The sequence below is a fragment of the Platichthys flesus genome, chromosome 3 (genome assembly GCF_949316205.1).
Source record: "Platichthys flesus chromosome 3, fPlaFle2.1, whole genome shotgun sequence".
Classification (NCBI taxonomy): Eukaryota; Metazoa; Chordata; class Actinopteri; order Pleuronectiformes; family Pleuronectidae; genus Platichthys; species Platichthys flesus.
Genome location: NC_084947.1, coordinates 3201620 through 3227962, shown reverse-complemented (window position 1 = coordinate 3227962; position 26343 = coordinate 3201620). Strand labels below are relative to the sequence as shown.

The window sequence follows — 26343 nt, the reverse complement described above, 5'->3', positions numbered from 1 at the left end:
TAAATCTATCATATTTGCAAGTTGTTCAGAGTTCAGCGTTCTGATGGCTCAGGAAAGTTGTAAAGTATTTACAGCATTTAACTTTGAGAAGGACAGATCTCTACAAGCTGGACGACAAACTGTGGGTGTCCGTCAACCTGCTCAAACACTGAAAACCCACTGGCTCCAATCTGAAGCTCAATCTGACCTCAGGTGAATGTTAGTGTCAAAGGAAAAACCTCAGAAAGAGATTCCTTCAATAAAAGTGTTTCCTCTCTTTAATGAAATGAGAAAAAAGTAGAATATAAAAAATGTGAAGAACTATCAGTCTAAAGAATAGCAGGAGTCAAATAGCTGTGATTAAGTTTTCCCTCCCAGTGTATTTCTTTACTGGCAACAGAGCTCCCTCTTGTGGTCAAACTATGGTCAATGCATATAGCAGGTCAATTTAAAACTGAACCGTAAACAGTGTGGTAGAGGGAGAAACTATTATAGCGTCATTAGACTCATTTATTACTCTCAAAAAAGTTGTGCCTCAGTATATTTACAACGTCATAGACTGTAATATTATTTTAATGATTTTGAGATAAGATAAGCAGGGAAGCTGAGACGACTCGTACTTCTTCATTTATGTATATATCTAGACTGAGGACTCAGTATTTTATTTTTATCGAGGAACTATTATGTTTCTACAGGCATTGTTCACTGTATTTTGAATAAAAAAATCAAATAATCGACTAATTTCCAGGACATTTTGATTTCATTTAAGTAAACATCGAAGTCAAATTTCAAATGTCTCAAAAGGAAAACTTGTGTGTTTACAAACAAATCTGTGTAACTTTAAGTTGTTGGTGATTTTTGAGTTCAACAATTGGCGTTATATGTCACGAGAAATTGGGTAAATTAGTTGTAGATAAAATAAGTACATTTTCCAATGGACCAAAGGAGGTGGGTTGAGAGACAGAGAGAGAGAGAGAGAGAGAGAGAGAGAGAGAGAGAGAGAGAGAGAGAGAGAGAGGAGGAGGATGGGAGGAGAAAGTAGAGGAGGGGAGAGCATGAGGGAGGGAGGGGAGTAGTAGGGGGTGGTGGGAGGCCAGGAGGAAAACACCAGTCCTCGTTTAGTCTTCGGAGTTTGGAGACTTTCTGCGCCAGGACGCACAGCTCCGCGCCAGGACGCACGGTAAGAAGACGCGCTTTTCACTGCCCTTGGAGGGAAGGGTGTGAGAGCGGAGGTGGGAGGGGGGTTTGACAGGGTGAGGTTGACTTTTGGGGGGAGAAAAAGGGGGATGGAGGAGAAAGGGCGAACAGGAAGCCAGTGAGCGCTTGTCTCCTCGCTTCCTCGTCGCCGCGTCCCTTCAGGGAGTCAGAGAAAGTAACGGAAATAACAGAAAAGGAGAGAAAAGGTGGTCGAGTCTGTTTCTGAGGAAGGAAAGAACTCTCATCTGCACTCTCTTTCTTTCTTTCTTTCTTTCCTTCTTCCTTCTCATCAGCGCCACTTCCACGATAACCGCAGCGACAGTCCTCTGTTGTGTGTTTGACAAAGTTTTTACTCTATCACATTTTTTTGATGGTTGTTGGTTAAAGTTCTTATTCATGTGCTGTATTAGTGATAACTGCAGCAGGGCTGAACCGGCCGGTTTCCTTGTGTTAAAGCTCAGGGAGTCTTCCTCAAACACATCTGCAAAACACTCTTCTCCTGTTTGTGAGCACCGGTGTTCTTAAGCAGTCTATGATCCAGAGTGAAGTTAGAAAACGTTGTGTTCATCCCACCTGGTTTATCTACAGTGGAGATTTTAAAGATGTTAAAATACCAACACAATCTTCAGACCCAAGATCACAACTTTTCAAAATTAAAACTTCATTATCTATATGTGATCTGGTTAGTTCTGGTTTCATAGTGTACTTTAGACAGCAGACTGAAGAAGCTTGTCTGACACGTACATCCTGTCGTCTTCCCCTATGTGGTCTGTATACTTGACATTCATTGGTCTGTAGACGTGTGTCTGTCATCAGCGTGTTGTCAGTTGGTAGTAGTCTTTCTGTGTGAATGGAGAAGTTAATTTGGTTACTTTGGTTTCCACTGTAATATCGTTATGGTTTTTTACTCCCACTATCTTCAGACGCAGCACTCAACACTAGTTCAAACTCAACACAAGTTCAAACAAGTGGTTTCACAATAAAAACAACCAACAAACCGAGGTTCAGTTGGATCCAGACCCAGAACACCTCTTCTGGTCGCTCTACATTTGGTCTGTAGGTCTGAGGAACCTGAGAAACACTAACAGTGTTTGAGACAGAGGCTGAAGAGAGGAGCTGCAGCAACGGACAGTATCCGTGCATTATGTGTTTTCTGAACTTAAGAGCACGTAAACAATTTCAGGTGATGATACTCATAAAATCTGGAATGAGTCTGAGGTAATTCGCTGAATTTGATTTCGATCAACAACTTCCACCCTGCGTACAAATCAGTTTAAAGCAAACTCACTGTCTCAGCTTTTTGTTGATTAGCTGTTGGACTGACCCTGAGTCTGCCACAGTAGCACTCAGAGAGTCTTTATGGTACATTGGGCAGATTATTAAGCGTTGAAGGTCAATAAAATGTGAGGTTGCTATCAGGTAAGATGAGAGGAGGAGTGGCTTTGTGGCCTGAGAGGTCAGGTGAATAATTCAGAGGTTCGATTGTTCGGGCCTTTTCGGTGCGACGCTCTGGGCTCTTGCTCAAAGCGCAGCTCCTGTTTTGTGTCCTTGTGTCATAACTGCTTCTCACTTTCTTCTTGTGTCTGCTGTCAGCTGTTAGAGGTCGTAACGGGGTCGGATGCTTACGTCTGTGTAAACATCTCACACGTCATGCATCACACACGCGTCTGAGTCACAAATCACTTCACTTTTTAAAGTTCCAGAAGGAATTAAACCTGCACAGGAAGTTATCATCCCAGGTGTGACGCTACTTTTGGTTTTATGATTAATTTGCTCTGCTCTTGTCGTGAATCAGAGAGTAATGAGAGAGGGAACTTCTGAGAAAAACATTAATCAGTGACTCACAGAAACATTGAAAACAACCTTTGTTAGTGTGTTGATTAAACCTGGTTGCCGGTTGGATTAACATTGAATCTGTGGAGGATTGAACATTATGTGAGTGACAGGAACAAGGAAATCTGACAAGTGGGAAATGAGCAAACCGTTGTCAGGACCCCATTGAGGCTGCCACACAGCTGCCTGCTTGATAAATCCTCCTGGATCTTCTAAACCTTAAATGTTTGGTGACTGTATCTTATAAAGTTCCGATGCTATTGACCTTAGACCAACTATATAAAGATTGACAACATGACAGCTCCCGAAAAGTGAAGCCAAAGCATCTCGATGACCCGGTGGGGGTTAATAAAGTCAGATGAATATTTCTCGAAAATGGTTGCTGTCATTTTCTGTAGTTCTTATCACACTGAGGTTTATTCAGTTTTTAATTTGTCTATTTAGTTTACTATAAAAATGGGGTGAAACATCATGATTGGCAGCTGAGACTGACATGCAATTGGTCGCTACATCAGCTCCACCCTCCAATTAATACTCTGCTGTTCACATCCCGGATATTTTGGCTTCTTGTGTATAGTGGGAAGAAGTGAAGACACACACACACACACACACACTCACACACTTTAGTGAATTAAATAAAGGAGAAACTTTTTCAGTGGCTGCTCTGTAAAAAGTGGATGCTTATCAGTTCCATGTCATTGAGGTCGTTAGCTCAGGCTCTGAATTAGCGGAATAAACCAACAAGGTCTCTGTGGTTCAGTGTGGAACAGAACAGGCCACTGGCACGCAAACACAAAACCCAAACCACAAGCAGTTAGCTGGTTATCTCCTATAAATGATCAGCAATCCATTGGAAACCACAAGTTATAATTTCCAGGGAGACTAAAGATAGTTGTCATATGAGTTGCGATGCTCGTGAACTTCATATCTAACGATCTTAATCTGGTAATAAAGGTTGTTTAGACAAAATGAGCAACTTTTTATGTTTTAATGCAAATCTAAATTCACTGATTAATGTCACGTCAGCTGTTGTTGTGAAATTGGGCAGAACTTCCTCTAATCACTGAGTTTCCGTCACTGATCTCTGGGCTGAAACCTGAAGGTTCCTCTGTTGAAATCACACAGACACACAATATTAAGTCAACTTAATATTGCTTAATCAACTGCAGCAGCTTTCACACATCAGGGAGGATTGATGTCAATGTCTTTTGTCCAAACTGAAAATCTAAATTATCTAATTAATAGTTTCCCACAAAATTTAGAAGGCGGGTTTTTATTCTGTGCTACTGTGCGATAGTTTCCTTCCTCTCTTCCTGCTTTCCTCCCTTCCTCCCTCCCTTCCTCCCTCCCTCCCTTCCTCCCTTCCTCCCTTCCAGGAATTTTAACTGAATTGGCCAATGATCAGAGGTTTTCAGTATCCACACAGGATGTTCTGTGTGACACACAGACAGAAGCTGACTGGTTTTATCGGTCCAACCCAATGATGAAGAATACGAAGTTAGTCCCTCTGCTCCGCTACGACTGCAACTGACCAACTATTTCATTTATTGATTAATCTGCAGGTTATTTTGGGGCGGTGTGGCCTAGGGGGTAGAGTGGGCGTTCTCCAACAAGAAGGTTGCCGGTTCAATCCCCACTCTTCCCCATCTGCATGCCAAAGTATCCTTTGCAAGATACTGAACCCCAGCAAAAGCGTCAGCTAAATGACATGTAATGTAATGGATTGATTAGATTGATGGTTCATTTTCTCAAAAGTTAAAATATTGTTTCTTCTTTTCATTTTCCAATAAATTACTAAATAGTTACAGATTATCGTTCTGCCGAGCGACTGATCGATGAACGACCTTTGTGGCTGCTTGTCTTTCTGTTGGTAATGTTTACAGTGGTCAGTTGGTTCTGAAACACTGTGCGTGTATGAGAGCTATTATTAGCTCTGAGTCTGATAAGACGAGTACCTGCTGATAGAGGTGCAGCAGAGAACACCAGCAGCTGGACTCTCACAGGCCGAGTTCTCCTGAAAACACAAACCAGGAGTTTGTGTTTCTGCAATTTGTTCTTCAAAAGTTAAAATGAACACCTCAGGGGTTTTTGTAACTTCATGGTGAATTTTCAGGCAGGTTTCCATACTCACAGGGCCGGTACACCCCCCATACTTGTGGTATTGGCTATTGCATGCACCAACTTTGGTGTTGGCACCTGTTGTACACGTGCTTCATTTGTGGTGACTTGATGCAGTCGTCTCCTAAGTGATGGCTGTCACCGCAAAAACAAAAACACCAGAAAAAGAAAAGGAAGAAGAAACACCCACACAACAGTTTTGACAGCGGCCTGTTTCCTTCAGAGACAACGCTTTGTGCTGGTTTACACATCTTTACTCACTGTCTCCGTCTCATCCCTCCAGGAGGCATCTGGGAATCTCTGTTCTCTCTGATTGAAGGCTCATCTGTAGAAAGACCTGGTCACCGACTCGGCTTCCAGCGTAATCCACTGGGCTCGAGACACAATCAGCAGCGGGGTAAAAAAAGCTCAGCATGACGAGCCGAAATGACGCCGCACAGAAGTGTCTATTAGTTTATTTCTGGCACGTGTCGTGGGAATGAGGAGCTGAAACTAGGCTATAGAGTCCTGATTGAGCACAATGACCACAAGAAAGAGACACAAAACAACAGCTAGAGGATGCAAACCCTTCACAAAGAGACACAAAATCACCACAACTGACCTGAAAAGATGCAGAAAGACCCAAGGTGTTTCTACATGAATACAAAGAGACGCAAAACAGTTCAAAAGAGATGTATGATACAAAGAGACACAACATAAAGAGATGCAAAACAACAACTCTAAAGAAGGACAGCAGTGGATGTATTCAGTCTGGTGTCTTCCTCTACCGCTGGAGGTTTTCCTGCCCTGGGAACTGTTGTATCCCAATCCATTCCTCATAATGGTTGTAACCTGAGAAGCTCCTAACGTTTACCGAAAGCTCTTTGTTTATTCTCAGAGCTCGAGATGTTTCAGAGCCATGAAGAGCTTCTCTGTTTATGACCTCAAACCCTCGCCTCTCAGTTTGGTGACAAAAATACACAGACCTGCTCCTCTGTGCATTTCTCAACATGTCTCGCCTCCTCATTGGTCAAAAGAGACACAGAGGAAACTCCAGGCTCTTGTCTGATCGGCTGATCTGTGGAAAGTGTTGTGCATTAACTCCTGTCGTCCTCCAGTAGAATCAAGAAGTTTGTGCTCTTGTTCAAGTCAAACTGTGATCTCAGTTCCACTGCTGTGAGCACGGAGCTCTTTGTTTCCTTCTCCCTCTGTTGGATGAGGAGACTTTTAATAAGAGCAGTGATTCCACGTTTGTTAGGTCCTGATGTCGTCAAGACATAAAATCACATGTTCCAGTAAATCATGTGATATTTTGAGGAAGTCGTGACCACTGATTATTTTCGTCATCAGCTCATTTATTTTATTCTTGAAATGGTTATTCGATCAGTTGGTAATAGTAATATCCATCAATCGATTAATCCTTTTATCTGCAGCTCATTTGTAAAGGAGCTGCAAAACACAAAAATGCCTCATCCATTTAATAGACACACAAGTCTATCTACACTCACACACACACTACCTGCACTCAGAGGCTCTTTGTTTCAGCTGCAGAGGAGCGTTCTCTTTTGAGAGTAGAGCTCTGTTCAGTTGGGAAACCAGAGATCACTGATCGGACAACACACCCATTCATCTGCGTGACCTCTGACCTGTGGAGCCAGTCACAGGTGACTGTGACACTGGGATGCTGTTACACACCTTTGTTTGTGAGTGTGTGTGTGTCTGTGTGCGTGTCTCCTCTTGCACGACTGCTTTTTTTCTGAGTCTTTGTCAAATCGGATTGTCTCTGGGATCAATAAAGGTTCTTCTCCTCTTGAGGCTTAGTGTCAGGGCCCAGATGTTTGTCTCCTGCTGAACGTTTCTTACTCTCTCAGGAAAGACACTGAGCCGTTTCAGACATGAACAGATAGTGTCCAGAAAACTTGGGAACTGGACTTTTGCAATTTCGTCTGCGTCTTTTGATTTTTGTGCTCTTCCAGTTTTGTGTCCGTGTGTCGTCATCAACTCGTCAACACTTACTCGCTGTGAAATCACCAGACGTTTTCCTACTGGACAAGTTCCGAGAAAATGTCCACAGCAACTGACTTGGACATTTTAAGTTCTCACCTACAGCCCCTCTGGTAAACCTCAGGAGAATGTCTGGACGTTTAGTGCACGTGTGAGAACGGCTTCATTCAGTCTGGGCTCAGCAGCGTTCTGACAGTCTGAGCTAAAGTCTCGTTAAAGCTTCACGATGGACGCAGTGAGTTGATATTTCACTTTTTCCAGAGGAGAGACGTCCCTCTGTGACGGGTCACATGACTCAGTGTTTGGCTGCAGAATTAACAGGGTGGTTAATTTAGTGTTATAGTCAATGAATAGGTGGACTGTTTGCTTAGTGTTTAGACTTTGACAATGAGTGGATATGTGCTTGTGTGTGTCTGTGTGTGTGTGTCTGTGTGTGTCTGTGTGTGTTTTTTCTAGAGCCTAGGTATTCCTGTTAAAACACAGATTCTTCAACAACACATGTGGTTGTTATTTAAAGCTCCAACGCTGATGTCATCTCTGCAACTAACGCTGAGGGGCAGGACTTTAAGCACCAACCTCTTCCTGTCTCACACACACAAACACCTACACACACACACACACAAACACACACACATGCACACACACACACACACAGATGTTTTCCCTCCATTATTACCACATTTGCGCTTCATTAATCTCCATTTCCAGGATTGGGTTTTTTTAGAATTTCTTTTGATCGTGGATTTTTTTGCATTAAGTACACACACACAGACACACACACACACACCTTTTCACACATCAAAACACTCAGCAAACAACTGTCTTTCAGGACATTTTAATCTCTTCAGTTTTGGGATGAAGAGATTAAAGCAGGGCTTGGTAATCTAATTGAATCAAACTTGTTGTGAAGAGTGAGTTCAGCTTTCGATCTCCGTCGGGTGACGGCTGAATGGGTGGAGAAGGGGATCCTCCCTCTGAGTCATGCTGCCCTTCATGGGAAGAATGTAAAGAGGCTGGAGGGCTGATGCAAACCTGGAGTCAAGCTGGACTCACACACACACACACACATGCATCAAACATAAACACACACATGAAGCTCACAGCTGGACGGTCGAACATCCCCTCGTCCTCCCTGTTTCTGTCTGTACAGCATGTTCAACATATGTTCACCATTTTTCTTATTGATATAATCACATAAACTCTTCCTATAGACGTCTCCACCATCTGGACATTAACATAAGACGTATTTTGCAAGAGCTGCTTTAGCTGAAGTACAGTGAGCTGCTCGTCCCTCTGGAGAGTGATTACCTCATGCAGTCGTTCTCAGATTAGCAGAAAGAAGGTTTCATCTCTCAGTCAGCGGAAAAGGGAAGTTTCAAGTGAACAGTGTGAGGTGTGTGTTTGTTTGTGTGTGTGTGTGTTAATACGCTCTAGTGAAGATATGAGGCGACTCAGATTCATGCTTTTCTCGGCTGCAGTGTAACGTCTTTCTCTGGTTCCTCACAGACTGGTATGTTGGATAGATAGCAGCAGCAGCAGCAGCAGGAGAAGGAGGAGAAGAAGAAGAAGAAGGAGAAGGAGGAGGAGAAGAAGATGTCTTTCTTTGGTCTGGACTGTGTCAGGAAGAAAGAGACGGGTAAGACCTCGCTGGATCCTCAGTTCTTCAAATATCATCAGATGACGTCATATGTATGAGATATCAAAATCAGTAAATACTGCATCTTTGATAATTTTTTACTTTCAGCACTTTGTTAAAGTCTGACACAAGCTTGAGTGGAAAACAGACGCTGACACACACAGTCTCACCTCAAGGTCTCATGAACAAATACTTGTAACACAACCAAATACTCAAGACCAAATACTCACAAAACAACCAAATACTCATAACACAACCAAATACTCACAACACTACTAAATACTCACAAAACAACCAAATACAGATAACATGACCAAATACCCACAACACAACCAATTAGTCACAACAGGACCAAATACTCACAAAATAACCAAATACTCACAAACAAATACTCACAACACTACCAAATACACACAACACAACCAAATACTCACAACATGACCAAATACTCTCACAACATGACCAAATACTCACACACAAATACTCACAACACTATCAAATACTCACAGCCAAATACCTACAACACAACCGAATACTCACAACACAACCAAATTCTCATAACATGACCACATACTCACAAAATGACCAAATACTCACAACACAACCAAATACTCATAACATGACCAAATACTCACAAAATGGCCAAATACTCACAACACAACCAAATACTCACTACCAAATACTCACAACCAAATATTCACAACACTACCAAATACTCACAACACTACCAAATATTCACAGCCATATACTCACAAAACAACCAAATACTCACAACACTACCAAATACTCACAACACGACCAAATACCCACAACACAACCAAATACATGAGTGTAACATGTGGTAAGGCTGTGTGGTTATGTCCTATAAAACCTGCCATAGTAGAAAACGTAATATATGGTAAAAATTAATAATAATAATAATATTTTTCTTTTCTCGTCAGAGCTGGAGAGGAAGCTCCGAGCCAACGACAGAGAATACAACCTGTCCTTTAGATACGCAGTAAGTACTAATACTGTGTCTACTGTTCACATGTCCTCGTCTCACACAGACACACAAGCGTCAAATTAAGATCCTGTTGTATTGCTTCCTAAAGTGTGTGTGTGTGTGTGTGTGTGTGGGGGGGGGGGGGGGGGGTTACAGAGGGCTCAGCCCAAGAAATGCAACTTCTGGTCAAAACAGTTTTACTGGAGAAACTCTCCGCTGGGGCGTGTCCTCCTGCTGAGTGGTTATCAGGAGACTGGACGTCAGCCAACGTCCTCAGTGGCTGCTGGTCGACCCTCTGTCTTACTGAGTCACTAACTTCTCAGGAAGAAGAAGAACAGAAGCACGGCCGACTGGCTGTATTTGTATCTGCACGTTTTGAATGTTTGATTCCACGAGACTGAAGAGCAGCGGAGTTCAACAGAGCAGCAGGAGTTCAGCAGGCGACCAGGAAGGGACACTTCTGAGATATAAACAAAAAAGAAGTTAATAAGTTGGTACTTCGCAATGAGACTATTCTGCAGACAAATTGATATTGTGAATTTCAAATTTAAATATTAATCGTTCGTCATTTTTCAAAAACAATAACAATACATGTAACTGCATAAACTCCCAAATAAAGATAAGAACATATACAGTATATTTCAGTATACTAGTATACTATTAAGCACAAATATACACATTATGTACAAGGTGAAACATACATGAACACATTTCAACATGTAAATGAGTATTTCTTCCTAATTCTTACAGTTTTTTAACCTCAAGGTCTCATGAACAAATACTCACAAAACAACCAAATACTCACAACATGACCAAATACACACAACACAACCAAATACTCACGACATGACCAATTACTCACAACACAACCAAATACTCACAACATGACCAAATACAAACAACATGACCAAATACTCACAAAATGACCAAATACTCACAACAGGACCAAATGCCCACATCACAACCAAATACTCACAACACTACCAAATACTCGCAACCCAACCAAATACAAACAACATGACCAAATACTCACAAAATTACCAAATACTCACAAAATTACCAATTACTCACAAAATTACCAATTACTCACAACAGGACCAAACACTAACAGCACTACCAAATACTCTCACAACATGACCAAATACTTAAACAAATTTTGTTTCCCCCTTTTAATTTATTAAACGTTAAAATTGTGAAAAAGTGAAAATGCTTCACGTTATATAATAAATAAGCAAATCCAAAATATTTCTGTATACTTTCTACATTAATGCATAAATGTACACAAACTGTAGGTTCACATGTAAAGACACAATTTTTTTTATTTTATTTGGTTAAAATTCTTGAAATCTTCTGAGAACTCCAGGGGGAGAAAACTAGTGGAAAACACCAGGAGAGGCTGTGGACCGTCCCTCGCTGCTCGTCTAACCAAACATCTGCAGCTGTCCTCAGTCTGTGGGCGTCAGTTTGTTGTAAGTGAAGAGATCCAGTGACTCAGGGACGTGTGACTCAGGGGCCGTCGGGCCGGAGCCTCCGCTTGATAAGATCCACCTGGGACCGAGCGAAGGACTCGAATTTGAGTATTTGGTGTCATTTTTGTTGATTAGAGAATTAAGTGTGAATCTTGAGGGGGTTGGTCCCCAATCTAGATCTAGTGAATGTAGAATCTAGATTTGGTTTCCTAGCGGTGTCGGCTTCAACCGGCTGCAGAATGGTAACAAAGGGCTACGACCGCCAATGTATGGACTGTTGGGCCCTGGCATAGGTGTGCGCTCTACTCAGATGATCTTGTTGCTCAAGGACACTCCAGCAGAGTGAGAGCTTTCTTACAGGGTCAAACAACCTGGATCCATTTCTACGTGAGAAAGTCTCTGAGTTACAGTATTTGTTCTGTCTGCTGCCAACGTGTCCCTGAATCTCCAATGAACCAATAACCACTGGAAAATATTTGTCTGAACCCATGATTGTCTCTTATAAAGAATCAAACATGATCCCAAAGGAAACAGGATTCCTCTGAACAGCAATGGAACTTGGGACTTAAATATCTTGAAAGTCGTATTGTTGTGACATCAGTCTGATTAGATTTCGTGTGTACCTTCTCTTTCTGCCAGACAAACGCCATCAAGACGTGCAAGTACAACTTCTTCACCTTCCTGCCCCTCAACCTGTTCGAGCAATTCCAGAGGATCGCAAACGCCTACTTCCTTTTTCTGCTGGTGCTCCAGGTGAGCGAAACAAACGCACACGCACACACACAGAGTAGCTGTCGAGCAGATTTCATGAAAACATAAAAAAAGGCTTTTTTGACAGTATTCTAGTATTTGAGACACATAAATTATAAATTATAAAATGTGTTTCTCATCTCATAAACCGTTTTAACTCACAATATCTCAAATATCGATGATGTGAAACCATCAGTGAGAATCTGTGTCACACGTACATGCGGCTCAACACCACTCGCCCACAGCTCTCACAGTGAGGCACTGCCTTGCTGAACAGGAAATGGGCGAATTAAGTGCAAACGAAGAGGAAGTTTAATGTAGCGCTCAGGAAGTTGCTTCATCGTGTGAACGGTCACGTTGCACCACAGAGGGAACTGGAGCTCTGCAGCAGATTGACACCAGAGATGCTTTTTTACTATTTAGTTATGTATCAGAGTTTATCAGGTTTACCAGTTGCTTATACAATCTCATCAGGTCTTATACTTTTAGTAAAACAACACAAATACCTCCTATGTTTTATGGTTTAATACAAACTTCAGTGAAATTGAGGGGAAATAAGTTGAGATATGCTGCAAATGAAGGGAAACTTTTATCTGTATCGCACTTAAATCCATGGCAAAAAAAGAATTAACTAAAATAGAAGGATTTCAGTTAAGTAAAATTTTAAGCACCAAATCATAAAATAATAGGTCAAGACTTTAAAATATAGAGAAAACCAACAGTTCCCAAAATGAGCAGCACTTTGGGAACTGGAACTGGAACTGAGAGAAGGAACCAGACCTCACAAATTGACTCTACCAATTTGATAATCTTCATATTAGTGTTCTAGAACTTATTGTGTGTGTGTGTATGTGTGTGTGTGTGTGTGTGTGTGTGTTCCTCAGGTGATTCCTGAAATCTCCTCTCTGTCCTGGTTCACCACGGTCGTGCCTCTGGTCCTCGTGCTGTCGGTGACGGCAGCCAAAGATGCCACCGATGACATCGTAAGAACATTTGACCTTGAAGACTTCTTTTTTTCCAGCTTCAGTGGGAGTTGACATAATGAGCAGAGGATTTAAACCCGAGCTGAACTGCAGTGACGATGGGTTCAACTCCCGGCTCTGCTGCATATCATTAAAACAATATCCTGGCCATGTGAATCTTATGCAAACACACGCTGTTACCTAACATCACCGGTTCCCACTGTCCTCAGCAGGGAAAACATGTGACCTCATTCTCAGTTGCCTTTGTCACGTCGTTGTGTGTTATCAGTCAAACACACTTTGTTATTTCACACAAATCGTTTATCGCCCGGTGAACGTCAGACTAAGGTCGATGTGGATCAACGTCAGCCGACTGAAAAACAAATGACTTGATTCATGTTTTTATGGAGTGTTGCTCAACAGATATATGGAGATGTTGCAATATAATTCTGGTTAAATGACTAAAACTATGGCATTGGGAGTTCTTAAAAGCCCCCCCCCCCCCCCCCAAACCCCCCCCAACCCCACAGCCGACCTTAAGTGGGAGTTTTTCTTTGAGTTAATGGACAAACAGTTTTTCTTTCATCACTGTCTGAGGAAAACAGACAAAACAAACTTTGTCCTACCTCTGAAACAATGAGAGGAAAATGAGTTTCACTCTGGCTTCAACAAGTGTGTGTTTGTGTGTGTGTGTGTGTGTGTGTACGTGTGTGTGTGTGGCATCCAGTGACCTGATGCCAAACCAACGGGAGGAAATAAGTGATGTAGTGAGTTAACCATTAGCTCAAGGAGGAGAACAAGAGTGTTTTTGTTTGGGCAGCGGTTGCGGTGAACGGCCTCCGGTAACCATCTGTGTCCTTGGTGAGGTCACTGGGTTAAACATTCAAACACTGACCCTGAAGTCAACAGGTGTGTGTTTGTGTTGTTGTTTGCAGAATCGTCACCGGAGCGACAATCAAGTCAACACCAGAAAAGCCCAAGTTCTTATTGATAGAAAGTAAGTATATATGTGTATTTATGTGCATTGAATCATGGGTAATACACCTGTCCCTGTTATCTCCTTGTTAACACATTCTGAACATTGTGTTAATAAAATTCTGCATTCATCCAAGTATTTGTGTATTTGTGGGGACGCCATAATTTCCCTCAGGGAACCTTCTCTACATTTTTAATAATGGCATTACGTCTATATACAGCATCCGTCCCATACAAATCAAGCATACCTTAAATACCTCAGATAGCAGACTTCAGGTCAACAGGATACAAAACAAGCGCTCCTCACCATCCTGCAGCTGCTTCCTGTGGCGTTCCTGGAAAGAGTTTAGATTATTTAACACACAGGGAATAAACAGATTCAGGACTAAACCATTCAAGTATACATAAACAAATCAGCACTTTATTAGGAACACCTGTACTCCTGCTTCACCGTGCAGTTACTCAGTCAGCCAATCACGTGGCAGCAGTGCAGCGTATACAAATCCTGCAGCAGCTTCAGTTGCTGTTCACATCAAACATAAGGAATAAAGACAATAGTGTGATTTACCTGACGTCTGGTTCCTGCTCTCAGGCTGCGGAGTGAGAAGTGGATGGACGTGCAGGTGGGCGACATCATCAAGCTGGAAAACAACCAGTTCGTCACCGTGAGTCACTACAAAATAAAAGCTTCTACATTTATTTTATATGCAATTTATTGATCTTTAAAAAAAATCCACTCAGGGCGGTTTACGTCTTAATCTGTGTATTTTCTAGAATGTAAATTGAAATGTTATAATTGTCAGAAATCACTGTATTAATGATATTTTATGTACTACACTGTTTTTTAGAGTTTCACACACTTTGCCTTTGATGCTTGTTTTGTTCATGAGACTAACAAACTGGCATTGTGTTTGCTTTCAGGCCGACCTCCTGTTGCTCTCCAGCAGTGAACCACTCAACCTGGTTTACATCGAGACAGCAGAGCTCGACGGGTCAGTCCGGCTTCTTTGTGTTGGAATTACAATATGTGTGTAATTATAGTAACACAAACTCATTGATCAAAATCCTCTAAATGTGACTGATTTTCCTTTTTCTCATCAAGATCCATGAATTATATATGAAATCAGTAGAAATGTCCCAAAAACTTGAATCTAGCAATGTTAGAGAAAGTAAACACACGTTTTCATTGTGTTGTTCTGTTCTTCCTTTTATCACTGTTCACTTATGTTTTTCCATTTTGTCTTCATCCCCTCTTCCTCCTCTTCTTCGTTTCCTCAGAGAAACCAACCTGAAGGTGAGGCAGGCTCTGCCCGTCACAGGAGACCTGGGGGACGACATCGAAAAACTGGCTGACTTCAATGGTATCATTTTAAAAACTTACAATTATCACATGTGAGCTGGAATCGTGGGTTTGTCGTTCTCACACCTGCTGCGTCTCCTCTCCCCGACCCGAAGGCGAGGTGCGATGTGAAGCCCCCAACAATCGGCTGGACCGCTTCACGGGGACGCTGTCCTACGCCGATCAGAAGTACTCGCTGGACAACGAGAAGATCCTGCTGCGAGGCTGCACCCTGAGGAACACCGAGTGGTGCTTCGGGCTGGTGCTGTTCGGAGGTGAGCGGGGACGTTTCAGGGACAAGGACTCGGTCTAATAATGAAACTAATAGAAACTGTAAACAATACGTAGAGAGACTTTACTCGTCTCTTCTTCGGTTCCGTTCCGCTCGCAGGTCCAGAGACGAAGCTGATGCAGAACTGTGGGAAGAGCACGTTCAAGAGGACCAGCATCGATCGACTGATGAACGTCCTCGTCCTCTGTGTGAGTCGGGTGGACATGATGTCATCCATTAAGCTGCTTACTGTTCATTCAGGCATCGTGGTTTATTTGGAATAAACAGATCGATTGGGCCGTGAACCAGAGCACCGAGAGGAAGACATAGAAACTATGAATTTATCCAACTAATATCAATTGAAAATATATCAGGAATATGGAAAACTAAAACTAAATTAGAAAATAAATTGGATCACTCAAGATCTGGACCATTTATTGTTTATTTAGTACTTTTACAGTTTTAAGCTGTACGTTGTATATTGTTGAAGATAAACACTGATGCTTTTACACATATGAATTTCATAATGGATAAATAAATTAAGTAGGTTAACACATTCAAAGAATTTGCTGTGGTGTGTTTGTGCATGAGCAAATATATAAAATAGGAATCAATTAAAAAAAATATGATTAATACTCGGAGAAAATTATATATTTGTACAATTTGAAGTATGTGCAGTATAATTGGAATTGGCCACGGAACGTTCAAGTATCACAGGTGAGGACAATAAAGTTATTTGAATTAAATTGAATGGAATTGATATGAATGTTTCCATCCAGACATTTTAGATTTTTTAATTTAAATTAGAACAGGTTCTCACTGATCTTTTACTTTTACTGTAGTTCTAGAAATATGTGTTTGTATGATCTTCATCTCCAGTTCTCCCTCTCCGTCCTCTCCCTGCAGATTTTCGGCTTCCTGGCCTTCATGTGCACCATCCTGGCGATAGGAAACTTGTTCTGGGAGATGAACGAGGGCTCCAAGTTCACGGTCTTCCTGCCGAGGCAGAAGAGCACCGATGCCGGTTTCTCCGCCTTCCTCACCTTCTGGTCCTACGTCATCATCCTCAACACCGTGGTTCCCATCTCGCTCTACGTCAGGTAACAGCACCAGTGAAGTTTCTGTTGATGCAGTTAAGGTATCAAGGTACAGAGCTTTGGTGGAAAGCCGTTCCAGAGGGATTCTCCTTCTAACCAGTTCCTGTGTCCACGTCTTGTTCGGCAGTGTGGAGATCATTCGGCTCGGGAACAGCTTCTACATTGACTGGGACAGGAAGATGTACTACGCTCGCAGCGACACCCCCGCCGAGGCTCGGACCACCACCCTGAACGAGGAGCTGGGTCAAATCAAGTACATCTTCAGTGACAAAACGGGGACGCTCACTCAGAATATCATGACTTTCAACAAGTGCTCCATCAACGGCAAATCCTACGGTAAGATTCAAGATGTTTGTTTACTTTGGTGGTTTCCAGTTCTGTGTTTCTGAGCCCATCAGAAAACTGGAGATAAATAGGTTCCTCACCAATACAAATAGCTAAAGAGAGAGTAAACACTCTTAAGTGGGGTTTTAAATATTTTATCTGGGTGCATGAATTTAATTAGGAGTTCCCCAGGGAATATTATTGGGCCCCTCGTGGTTGTGGTCTAACAAATTGCTCAAAATGACTTAAAATGCATCCGTCCATCAACTACTTCTTTCTTATGCTTCCTACTTGGTTGAGTATACCTCTTTTTGTTTGTATTTGCAATAAGGTCTCAAATGTGCTTTGTAAACAGACTTAGAAGAAGAAAAGAAAAACAAAGTGTTGATTCATCACTCTTTTCTTATTTGCAGGAGACGTGTTCGACTACACCGGACAAAGACTAGAAGTTTCTGAGGTGAGTTAAACTGGTGACGTAAATACCTTGACTATGAGAAGTGAATCAGGTTGTTTGTCATTCGTTCTGCCGCCCACTTGTGATTGGCTGATGTGGAGCCACCATCAGTAGAACAAAGACTCATCCACGAACATTTTAATTCTTTATATCTATATCTGCTTCAGTTTAAGATAAGATTATTTAGTTAGTTTTCCTCTCAGATAACAACTCTGTTCCTCAGATTTATAATAAAAATCATGAAATCATTGATAAGAGCTAGATTCATTTCACTGGATTACATCAAATTAGATGTTTTACTTCGGAAGAGGTTCAAGTGGATCATTATTCTCAATCTTACAGATCCCTTGTATTAGGGAGAAGTAGGGAGGTGGAGACAGTAAAGACGTCTTCTGTTGTCTCTCCAGCTTACGGAGACGGTGGACTTCTCCTTCAACCCTCTGGCCGACCCCCGCTTCGTGTTCCACGACCACGCGCTGGTGGAGGCGGTGAAGCTGGAGAACCCGGAGGTTCATGACTTCTTCAGGCTGCTGAGTCTCTGCCACACCGTCATGGCTGAGGAGAAGAAGGAAGGTGAGTCGGTACCCAGGACCTCCCTCTGCCTCTTTTATATTTGTGTTTATTATGATTATCTAGGTTTGTATGTATTTCTGTTTTCGGATTGGAGCAACTGTAATAAAATCTAGTTTCCTTCAGGGATCAATAAAGTTGGCATTTAAATAACCTTGGTTTTAAAGTGTCAGCAATTTTGTTTACTGAAAAAGCTTCAGACTAAGTTAAAGAAAAGAATTGAATAAATGAAGGAGAGTCATGACAAATGATAACAAATTTTTGTGTCCCTGCAGGCGAGCTGCTCTACCTGGCCCAGTCTCCAGATGAGGGAGCTCTGGTAACGGCAGCCAGAAACTTTGGATTCGTGTTCCGCTCACGAACGCCGGACAGCGTAACCATCGTGGAGATGGGACGGCAGCGCAGCTACGAGCTCCTGACCATCCTGGATTTCAACAACGTCCGCAAGAGGATGTCCGTCATAGGTAGAACATCGAATACATATCAATATCCTCCTGTTTAGTTTGATTTCTCATTTAAACTTTTTACCTCTGAGTCAAACTGATGGTGAGGTCACTTTGTTCTCCTGTATAAATGTTTTTATTTGTACTCGTGTTCACAGTTCGGAGTCCGGAGGGGAAACTCTCTCTCTACTGTAAAGGTGCCGACACGATCATCTACGAGAGGCTGCATCAGTCCTGCAGCAAACTGATGGAAGTCACCACAGAGCAGCTGAACGTAAGGAAGTGTGTCAGTGTGTTCTCTCAAAATGTGAGAGTAAATACACAATCTCCCTCAGTATAAAAGGTTTGGATCTGTGAAGCTTTGTTTCCTGATCTGCAGGAGTTTGCAGGGGAGGGTCTGCGGACGCTGGTGCTGGCCTACAAGGATCTGGATGAGGAGTATTTCAACGAGTGGAAACAGCGCCAACATGAGGCCAGCACGTCCATGGACGACCGGGAGGGCAAACTGGACCAGCTGTACGAGGAGATCGAGAAGGATCTGCTGGTAGAGAGCCCAACACACACAACTGGATTTCTGTTAAATAAAGCTTTTGATGATGATGATGATGATGATGATGATGATGATGATGATGATGTGTGAATGTGTGTCCAGCTGCTCGGAGCAACAGCGATAGAAGACAAGTTACAGGACGGAGTCCCTCAGACTATTGAGCAACTCTCCAAAGCCGACATCAAAATATGGGTTTTGACCGGAGACAAGCAAGGTAACATAACTTCAAATATGAGAATTTCATTTATACAATTTGGGATTATAATAGAACTGTATATAACCTTTTACATGAGGAGATTCTTTTCCTGTGTCAATAACTATAGTTTTTAGTATTTCAAGTATTTTCAGAACTGTGGTTATTGTCCGTTTCGCTGACGTTTTTAATTTGTGTCGCAGAAACGGCTGAAAACATCGGTTTCTCGTGCAACCTGCTTCGAGAGGAGATGAACGAGATCTTCACCGTCTCCGGCAACTCCCCAGAGGACGTCCGAGAGGAGCTGAGGTCAGTGTTGTCAAAATTACAATAATGGAACTCAGACTGACCATGATAATGTGAGCCACGAGCTGATTCTGAAGCGTTTCCATGGATCCACTCAGTTTGTATTTTCTTGCGGTGCAGAAATGCCCGAACCTCCATGAAACCAGATTCAGTGGATTCAGTGTTGCTGCCGGGAGCGAGTCTGGTGAAAGGAGTGATGTTGGATGAGGAGGTGAAGGGAGAACACGGCCTGGTCATCAACGGCCACAGTCTGGTACAGAACCTCTGCTATCACCATGCATCCTGTAACTTTCCTTTGTGACTTGATTTGCTTGTAAAAACCTCAAGGGATGAAGACTTTGATGTTTGTCTGTCAGACATCTTAACTGTATTCTGTGATCCCATTTTCAGCTAAAGCAAAGACATGTATCATATTTCTTTATCAGTCAAGATTATGATCGTAAAGTTTTCAAAAGTACTATAATCCATCTTTGATCAAATCAGCATTAGCATAATTTTATCTGACAGAAATCTTCATTCTTCTTTAGTTGTGTGGATATTTACAGTTGCAGACATTAAACAGTTGTAGAATGTTCAGCAGTCATGTGATCCCCTCCTCATCATCACGCTCCTCCTCTTCTTCTCCCGTGGTCCCTCAGGCGTACGCCCTGGAGCGCAGCATGCAGCTGGAGTTCCTGCGCACGGCGTGCATGTGTAAAGCAGTGATCTGCTGCAGGGTGACTCCTCTGCAGAAGGCTCAGGTGGTGGAGTTGGTCAAAAAGTACAAGCAGGTGGTGACACTGGCCATCGGAGACGGAGCCAACGACGTGAGCATGATCAAAGGTACCAGCGGGGGCAGCAGAGAGCTTCATTGGATGGAAATGTTTATTTATTTAGAATGGACTAAAAGCACAGAATCTCCCTCCACTCAGTTTAAAGGTGGAAACATAACCTCATTTTTCTCAGGAGCTGGTGGAGACCAAAATAAAGTTTCCTCAGACAGTTGTGAAAAGACCTTCCTTCCTGTTCTCTTCCCAGCCGCTCACATCGGCGTGGGCATCTCGGGTCAGGAGGGGATGCAGGCGGTGCTGTCCAGCGACTTCTCCTTCGCCCAGTTCCGCTTCCTGCAGCGCCTCCTGCTGGTGCACGGCCGCTGGTCCTACCTGCGCATGTGCAAGTTCCTGCGCTACTTCTTCTATAAGAACTTCACCTTCACCTTCGTCCACTTCTGGTACGGCTTCTTCTGCGGCTTCTCGGCACAGGTGAGAGGACGGAGAGACAAAAACGCTATTTATTTATTTATTGTCATATTTTTTTGTATACTGCCTTTTTTTATACTAGCATGTTCACATAGTGTAGACACCTGTGCACCACGGTGTTTTAGCAAATGCTGTCTGGTTTTACAAAATGATTTTCCAAAGAGAAATGTGGATAAGGTCAATCCAGCTTTGTTTTGTTAGTAAGATTAAACCAGTTGTTAAAATATTCTCCTCTGATTATTTGGTTGTTCCTCAGACGGTGTACGATGAGTGGTTTATAACACTTTACAACCTGGTGTACACAGCACTACCTGTGCTGGGGATGAGTCTGTTTGATCAGGTAACAATCCCATGTTTGTGTGTGTGTGTGTGTTTATGTGTTAGTGCCTGAAAACCAAAAGGATGTAAATGTTATATCTCTGTATTTTCACCTCCATGTACATTTGAGCTCAAGGTGTTTTATGAGTATTATTTAGACAAATATAAACATGAATCTAAAATAACAATAACAATAACAATTGCGATACTGCAGTTTCATACTGTACTGGTTTCCGTTCAGATCTTTAACCACCAAAATCAAATCAGTTAATCTTTGAGTGCAGGTGAACATTCTCCGAAAATCGTAAGAAATTCCATCAAAATGTTCTCGAGATATTGTGTTCACAAGGCTAAAAATATGCTGTGTGAGGTCACAGCGACCTTGACCTGTGTGCACCAAAGGTCCTGCGGTATTCCATAGACAGCCTACACAGAAACCCAATCTCATTATCTCCCCCTGCTGGTCAGGATGTGAACGACGTGTGGAGTTTCCAGCACCCTCAGCTCTACGTCCCCGGTCAACTCAACCTCTACTTCAGCAAGAAGGCCTTCTTCAAGTGCGCCCTGCACAGCGTCTACAGCTCCCTGGTGCTCTTCTTCATCCCCTACGCCGCCATGCACAACACGGTGAGGGACGATGGGAAGGACGTCGCCGACTACCAGTCCTTCGCCCTCCTCACCCAGACGTGTCTGCTGTTCGCCGTCAGCATCCAGGTTTGTTTTTTGGATCATTTTATCTTCTGCACTTTTCTCAGGCGTCGGATAAAAGCCTCTGATTCCTCTGTGCGTCTGCAGCTGGGGCTGGAGATGTCCTACTGGACGGCGGTGAACACCTTCTTCGTTCTGGGCAGCCTGGTCATGTACTTTGGCGTCACCTTCACCATGTACAGTAACGGCATGTTTCTCATGTTGCCACCGGCTTTTCCCTTCATCGGTGAGTGGAAGACGCTGGGTTCAATGTTTGAACATTTACTTTATCTGCTTCCTGAGAAAAGCGTTGCTCATAGTTTTATCAGGTTAATCCGGATTTTACTGACAAATACAGCATCTAAATCTAGTCTAGATGTTTACTGTGTTTGCCACAGGAGAGTACACAGAGGTTTAACTAAAACATAATGAGAACTGGCTTAAATATACTGTCATCTATACTGAAACATGGCACTAAATGTTTCATCAGCCTCTTTGTCCTTTTTTCATGAATTGTTAGACTTGCTGATTTATTAATTATTAAAGTTTGGTAATTTTACATTTTTTTATTTTGGTAGCATTTTAATACAATTATGTTGACAAAATAAACAGTGATGCCTCAGTGTGATCCATCCGTTCTTTTCAATCTTCAATCTAAAAATTTTAACTTTATGTCCTGTTGATGTTTGGTACTGTAATATTCATGTTTAAAGTTGGATGGGTCAGAGTGTAAACACAGAATCGTGTGTGTGTGTTTGGTGTGTGTGTGTGTGTGTGTGTGTGTGTGTGTGTTTGGTGTGTGTGTGTGTGTGTGTGTGTGTGTGTATCCAGGAACATCCCGTAACTCTCTGAATCAGCCCAACGTTTGGCTGACGATCCTCCTCACCTCGACTCTGTGCGTCCTCCCCGTGATCACCTTCCGCTTCCTGGTGATTCAGCTCTGCCCCACCATCAATGACAAGGTACCAGTCCATTTACAGATTAAAGAAAGCCCCCAAGTAATGGAAACTGCAGTTTAAAGGAGACATTTAAGGTTTTCATGTTCTAATGTTCAGAAAACACATCACTTTGCTCTGATTGTCCACTGCTGCAGCTCCTCTCTTCAGCCTCTGTCTGAAACACACTTGGGTTTAGCTCCTTGTGATTGGTGGGGTGCACCATGCAAATGTAGAAGCATCTGCAGCCGGGCATTGAACCACCGACCTTGTGGTTAGTGGACGACCCGCTCTTCTCCCTGTGTGCCTCTCTAATATTCTGTCGTTTTCTGCCCAAACTTTCAGGTGATGTACAAGGTGAGACAAACCAAAGCGACCCTTCCACCTCCTCCTCGCCGCACCCGCATCCGCCGCACCAGCACCCGCCGCTCAGGCTACGCCTTCTCGCACGCGCAGGGCTACGGGGAGCTGGTGACATCCAGACGCTTCCTGCGGCGTCCGGCTGTCTCGGGATCTTCGGGTTTAGCAAACACGGGTCGCACCACCATGGGCTTCAGTCCGATGGGACGGTCGGCCGGATACAGCCCGACGGGACGTCCCCAGAATGTCAAGGTCCAGGATGTGGAGGTGACGTCTCTCCAGATGTACAAAACGATCAGAGACCCCGCCCTCTGACAGACAGGGGAGAACATCTGGGAGCAGGAACTGGACCATGTGAATGTCAGAAGTGTTTAATCTCACTTTTCTACTTTGGTTACCATGAAGAACTCGCTCAGACTTTTCCAGAGAAGTTCATGTTGAGGATTTTCCAAAGTCCATCTCATCTACACCGACACGGCTTGAGAAGCTTCTGCTCTGAACATTTTTATTTTGTAAAATAACAAGCTGGCTTTTATTTTGTGTAAAGGAACTGCAGGAACATGTGTAGCCTCCTCTGATGGATCACGCATGTTCATGTCAAACACGTCTCCTGCAGGTGAGAGACAGATGTGAAATGACACTAGACACATGTGTACAGATGTTTACAGACTCCTCAGCCTTTGCTAACCAGGAGAGTCCAGATCCACAGCCGGGCTTCAGAAACAGGGAATAACCAGCAGAGCCATGTGGAAGGGGACACGTTCATCTTTATACCTTAAGTGTCTTTTCTTAAAGCTCTGGAAGCCGAATGAGCAGTCAGCACTTTGCCAGATAATAACCAAATGTCCAAAAGGTTATAAAGGTTGTTTTTCTCCGTGGCAGCAGGTTTCAGCTCCAGCGTATCGGGACCATCTGGCTTGTGAAGGACAGTTTTTAGGACTTTTATTCAAACCGTGTTTTTTGTTTCACTTCTTCTCAGAGCTGGAAGAATTTTATGAAACGTAAAGAAGGAATTTGTGAAGATGAAACATACCTGCATGGCAGAAGAGTTTGAATTACTATAATTTAAAAACATGGGGTTTTTAAATTATAATTATGTAGCATCAGTGCCACCGTGTAATGATACATACTTAAGATTTTAAGCATTTATTCAAGCGAAAAAAAGCCAGTATTACTGCAACAGACAAGGGAATTTAGCTTGAAAATCTTCAGCTTGAAGTGGTTATGGTGGAGCCTAAAAAAAACTAAATTATAAGGGACTATTATGCCACTTAAACCGAAAAAAACTGAAATCACAATTTTATGAAATTAAAATAATAATTTTAGGCACAGTTCAATTCAAAATTCTCTAATGGAGGAGGAAATGTGTGGTAGCTGTTGACCGTGAGGTTGTCGTCAGTTACACCTGGGTGATATTCAAAGAGGTGAAACTCCAGCGAGTACAGGTTCTTCTTGCTTTTTATCATGTTTTCTTTATTATCTTAATATTATAGCTTTTTTAAATAATTAAATTATGACTTTTGTTGTAATATTACAACTTCTTCATCAATATGGCCTTAATACTCCATTGTATGCCAAGTTAATCAGCTCTTAATATAAATCTATTTTATAGAGATTCTCCGTCGCCAAGTGAAAAACATTTCTGCTCAATAATTCAAACCCCTGCAGACAGATGTTTTTAAGAGGGACTATTACACCCCCACAGCCTCTAAATTAGATTTCTGATCCATGTATTTATATTTAAACACTTTATAGAGCCAGTATTTATCCCATAAACTACCCGTAAAGACTGTATTTGATTAAAGTATCTTCTGCAGTGCAGTTTGTAAAAGAAGTCTCAAGGACCAATTACTGTCGTTCAGAACCTGCACCAGAGTGTTCCTCCAATGCACCTTGAGTTTCTGCCTCAGCAGCTTTTAGTCTCTAGGTTTGATTTTGCCTGCAAATGTTTGAAACTAGAAAAGAACAATTCACATTTTGAAATAAACAGCAGAGAGGTGAACTGGCTGTGTAGTCACTCATCTGCAGTGCAGACTTCAGAATGTAATGCAAAACAAAAAAAACATAGAAGCTGCCTTAAATTTAAAAGTAAAGGTATTATTTTCCTTACTTGGAAACAATAATGACAAGAATGTCAAGAATGTATAACAGAAAATAAGTAAATGAAAAATCCTTGTATGTCACAGTCAAGGTTAAGTGATGATTGTATGTTAGGAAACATTATTGTAAACGGTCAGTGTTTTTATCTCAGCAGCTGGACATGTGAGTCTTTAATTTATTACGTGATGTGTTGAGGTTTCTGTAAGAGTCCAAATGGAATTGGTTCAATCATTGAAGAATATTTGATATTTGCCCACATGTTTTTATTTTCCTGTGGGCCTCATTGTTTCCGTATATATTCAACTTCTGGTTTTATTCACTCACAGTTCAGAGGAAATCATTGCAGCAGCCTGTTGGAGCAGGTTCAGTGTTTTTATCTGAATATCTGTCAGTTCTGATCCAGAATTTAATGTCATCACCCAAACCCTGGATATTCTGTTTAATAATTTGTGTGTCACTGTTAGCTCTCAACTGTTAAAGAATCGGATGCTGGAGTTCAGTGCATGTGAAGCTGGTTCACACCAAAGACAGCTCCTTTCATTTTGTAATGTAAAGTGTTCTTCATGGGAAATATTTCAGAGTTTAAATATGCATAGGAAATTCATGTTGTAGCATCTTTTGTAAAAACTGTTGCTAGTTTTTGCAACCAGCAGACAAATATGCAAATGAGTGTGTCAGTCATGAGTTTGGTTTTTCTGTTGATTAGTAAAATATTTCCAAACTATAATGTCACCCAGACGAGCTCATACCTCCACTGAGCCTCAACAGTCAAATCAAGTTGCACCAAATTACACATACTCATTGATATCAGTCCTCTGAACATGTCTGATTGTTTTCATCATGATTTATGAATTATTCCCAGGGAAATCAGTGACAATGTCCAAATCACCTCTAACCCCGCCTGCCTCTAAATTTCAATAAGTTCTTTCTTGGCTCATCCTGCCACCGAGTCATGTGGAGCCTGTTCAGTATTTTTAAACACAATTGTAAAAACATAATGAGCAAGATGACAATGATCTCATGTGTCAGAGTTGCTGAAATAAGCCCCCCCCCAGCATCACTGTGGTACTTTCCAAAATAAATCATAAAATAACTATGATATTCAATGATATTCAATATATAACAATAATTTTTGTTGTATTATTTTTGTCCTGAAGACTGAAACTGTAACAGTTTAAGAAATGAGATTTTTCAACTTCTCTACCTAATAATCATTTTGTATAATTTTGTACTTTAAAAGTTGTTATCGCAATAAAGAGAAACAACACATG

General features: G+C 42.1%; 1 protein-coding gene across 2 annotated transcripts; it reads left to right on the top strand.

Moving 5' to 3' along the window:
• Positions 1–1071: 1071 nt before the first annotated feature.
• On the top strand, positions 1072–26343 carry LOC133937188 (phospholipid-transporting ATPase ID-like). 2 transcript variants are annotated; one of them, XM_062381378.1, is made up of 28 exons: positions 1072–1159; positions 8617–8746; positions 9688–9746; positions 11840–11953; positions 12835–12933; positions 13848–13909; positions 14480–14552; positions 14809–14879; positions 15166–15248; positions 15343–15501; positions 15618–15706; positions 16404–16597; positions 16722–16930; positions 17332–17375; positions 17780–17945; positions 18218–18406; positions 18544–18659; positions 18765–18929; positions 19038–19149; positions 19332–19437; positions 19555–19687; positions 20073–20256; positions 20452–20675; positions 20929–21012; positions 21459–21704; positions 21786–21924; positions 22509–22639; positions 22958–26343. In XM_062381378.1, the coding sequence occupies exons 2-28, from the start codon at positions 8704–8706 to the stop codon at positions 23285–23287; spliced, it is 3624 nt and encodes a 1207-aa protein (XP_062237362.1). In that variant the 5' UTR covers positions 1072–1159; positions 8617–8703; the 3' UTR covers positions 23288–26343. The 2 variants fall into 2 exon arrangements, with proteins under 2 accessions (XP_062237362.1, XP_062237363.1); XM_062381379.1 differs by lacking the exon at positions 1072–1159 and adding an exon at positions 8370–8503.

Bases quoted from the DNA above. Each gene is read 5' to 3' on its own strand.
- LOC133937188 (XM_062381378.1), top strand. From the start codon at position 8,704: ATGTCTTTCTTTGGTCTGGACTGTGTCAGGAAGAAAGAGACGG. The intron at 11,954-12,834 runs GTGAGCGAAACA...TGTGTTCCTCAG, and splicing joins TTTTTCTGCTGGTGCTCCAG to GTGATTCCTGAAATCTCCTC. The intron at 18,930-19,037 runs GTAGAGAGCCCA...ATGTGTGTCCAG, and splicing joins AGATCGAGAAGGATCTGCTG to CTGCTCGGAGCAACAGCGAT.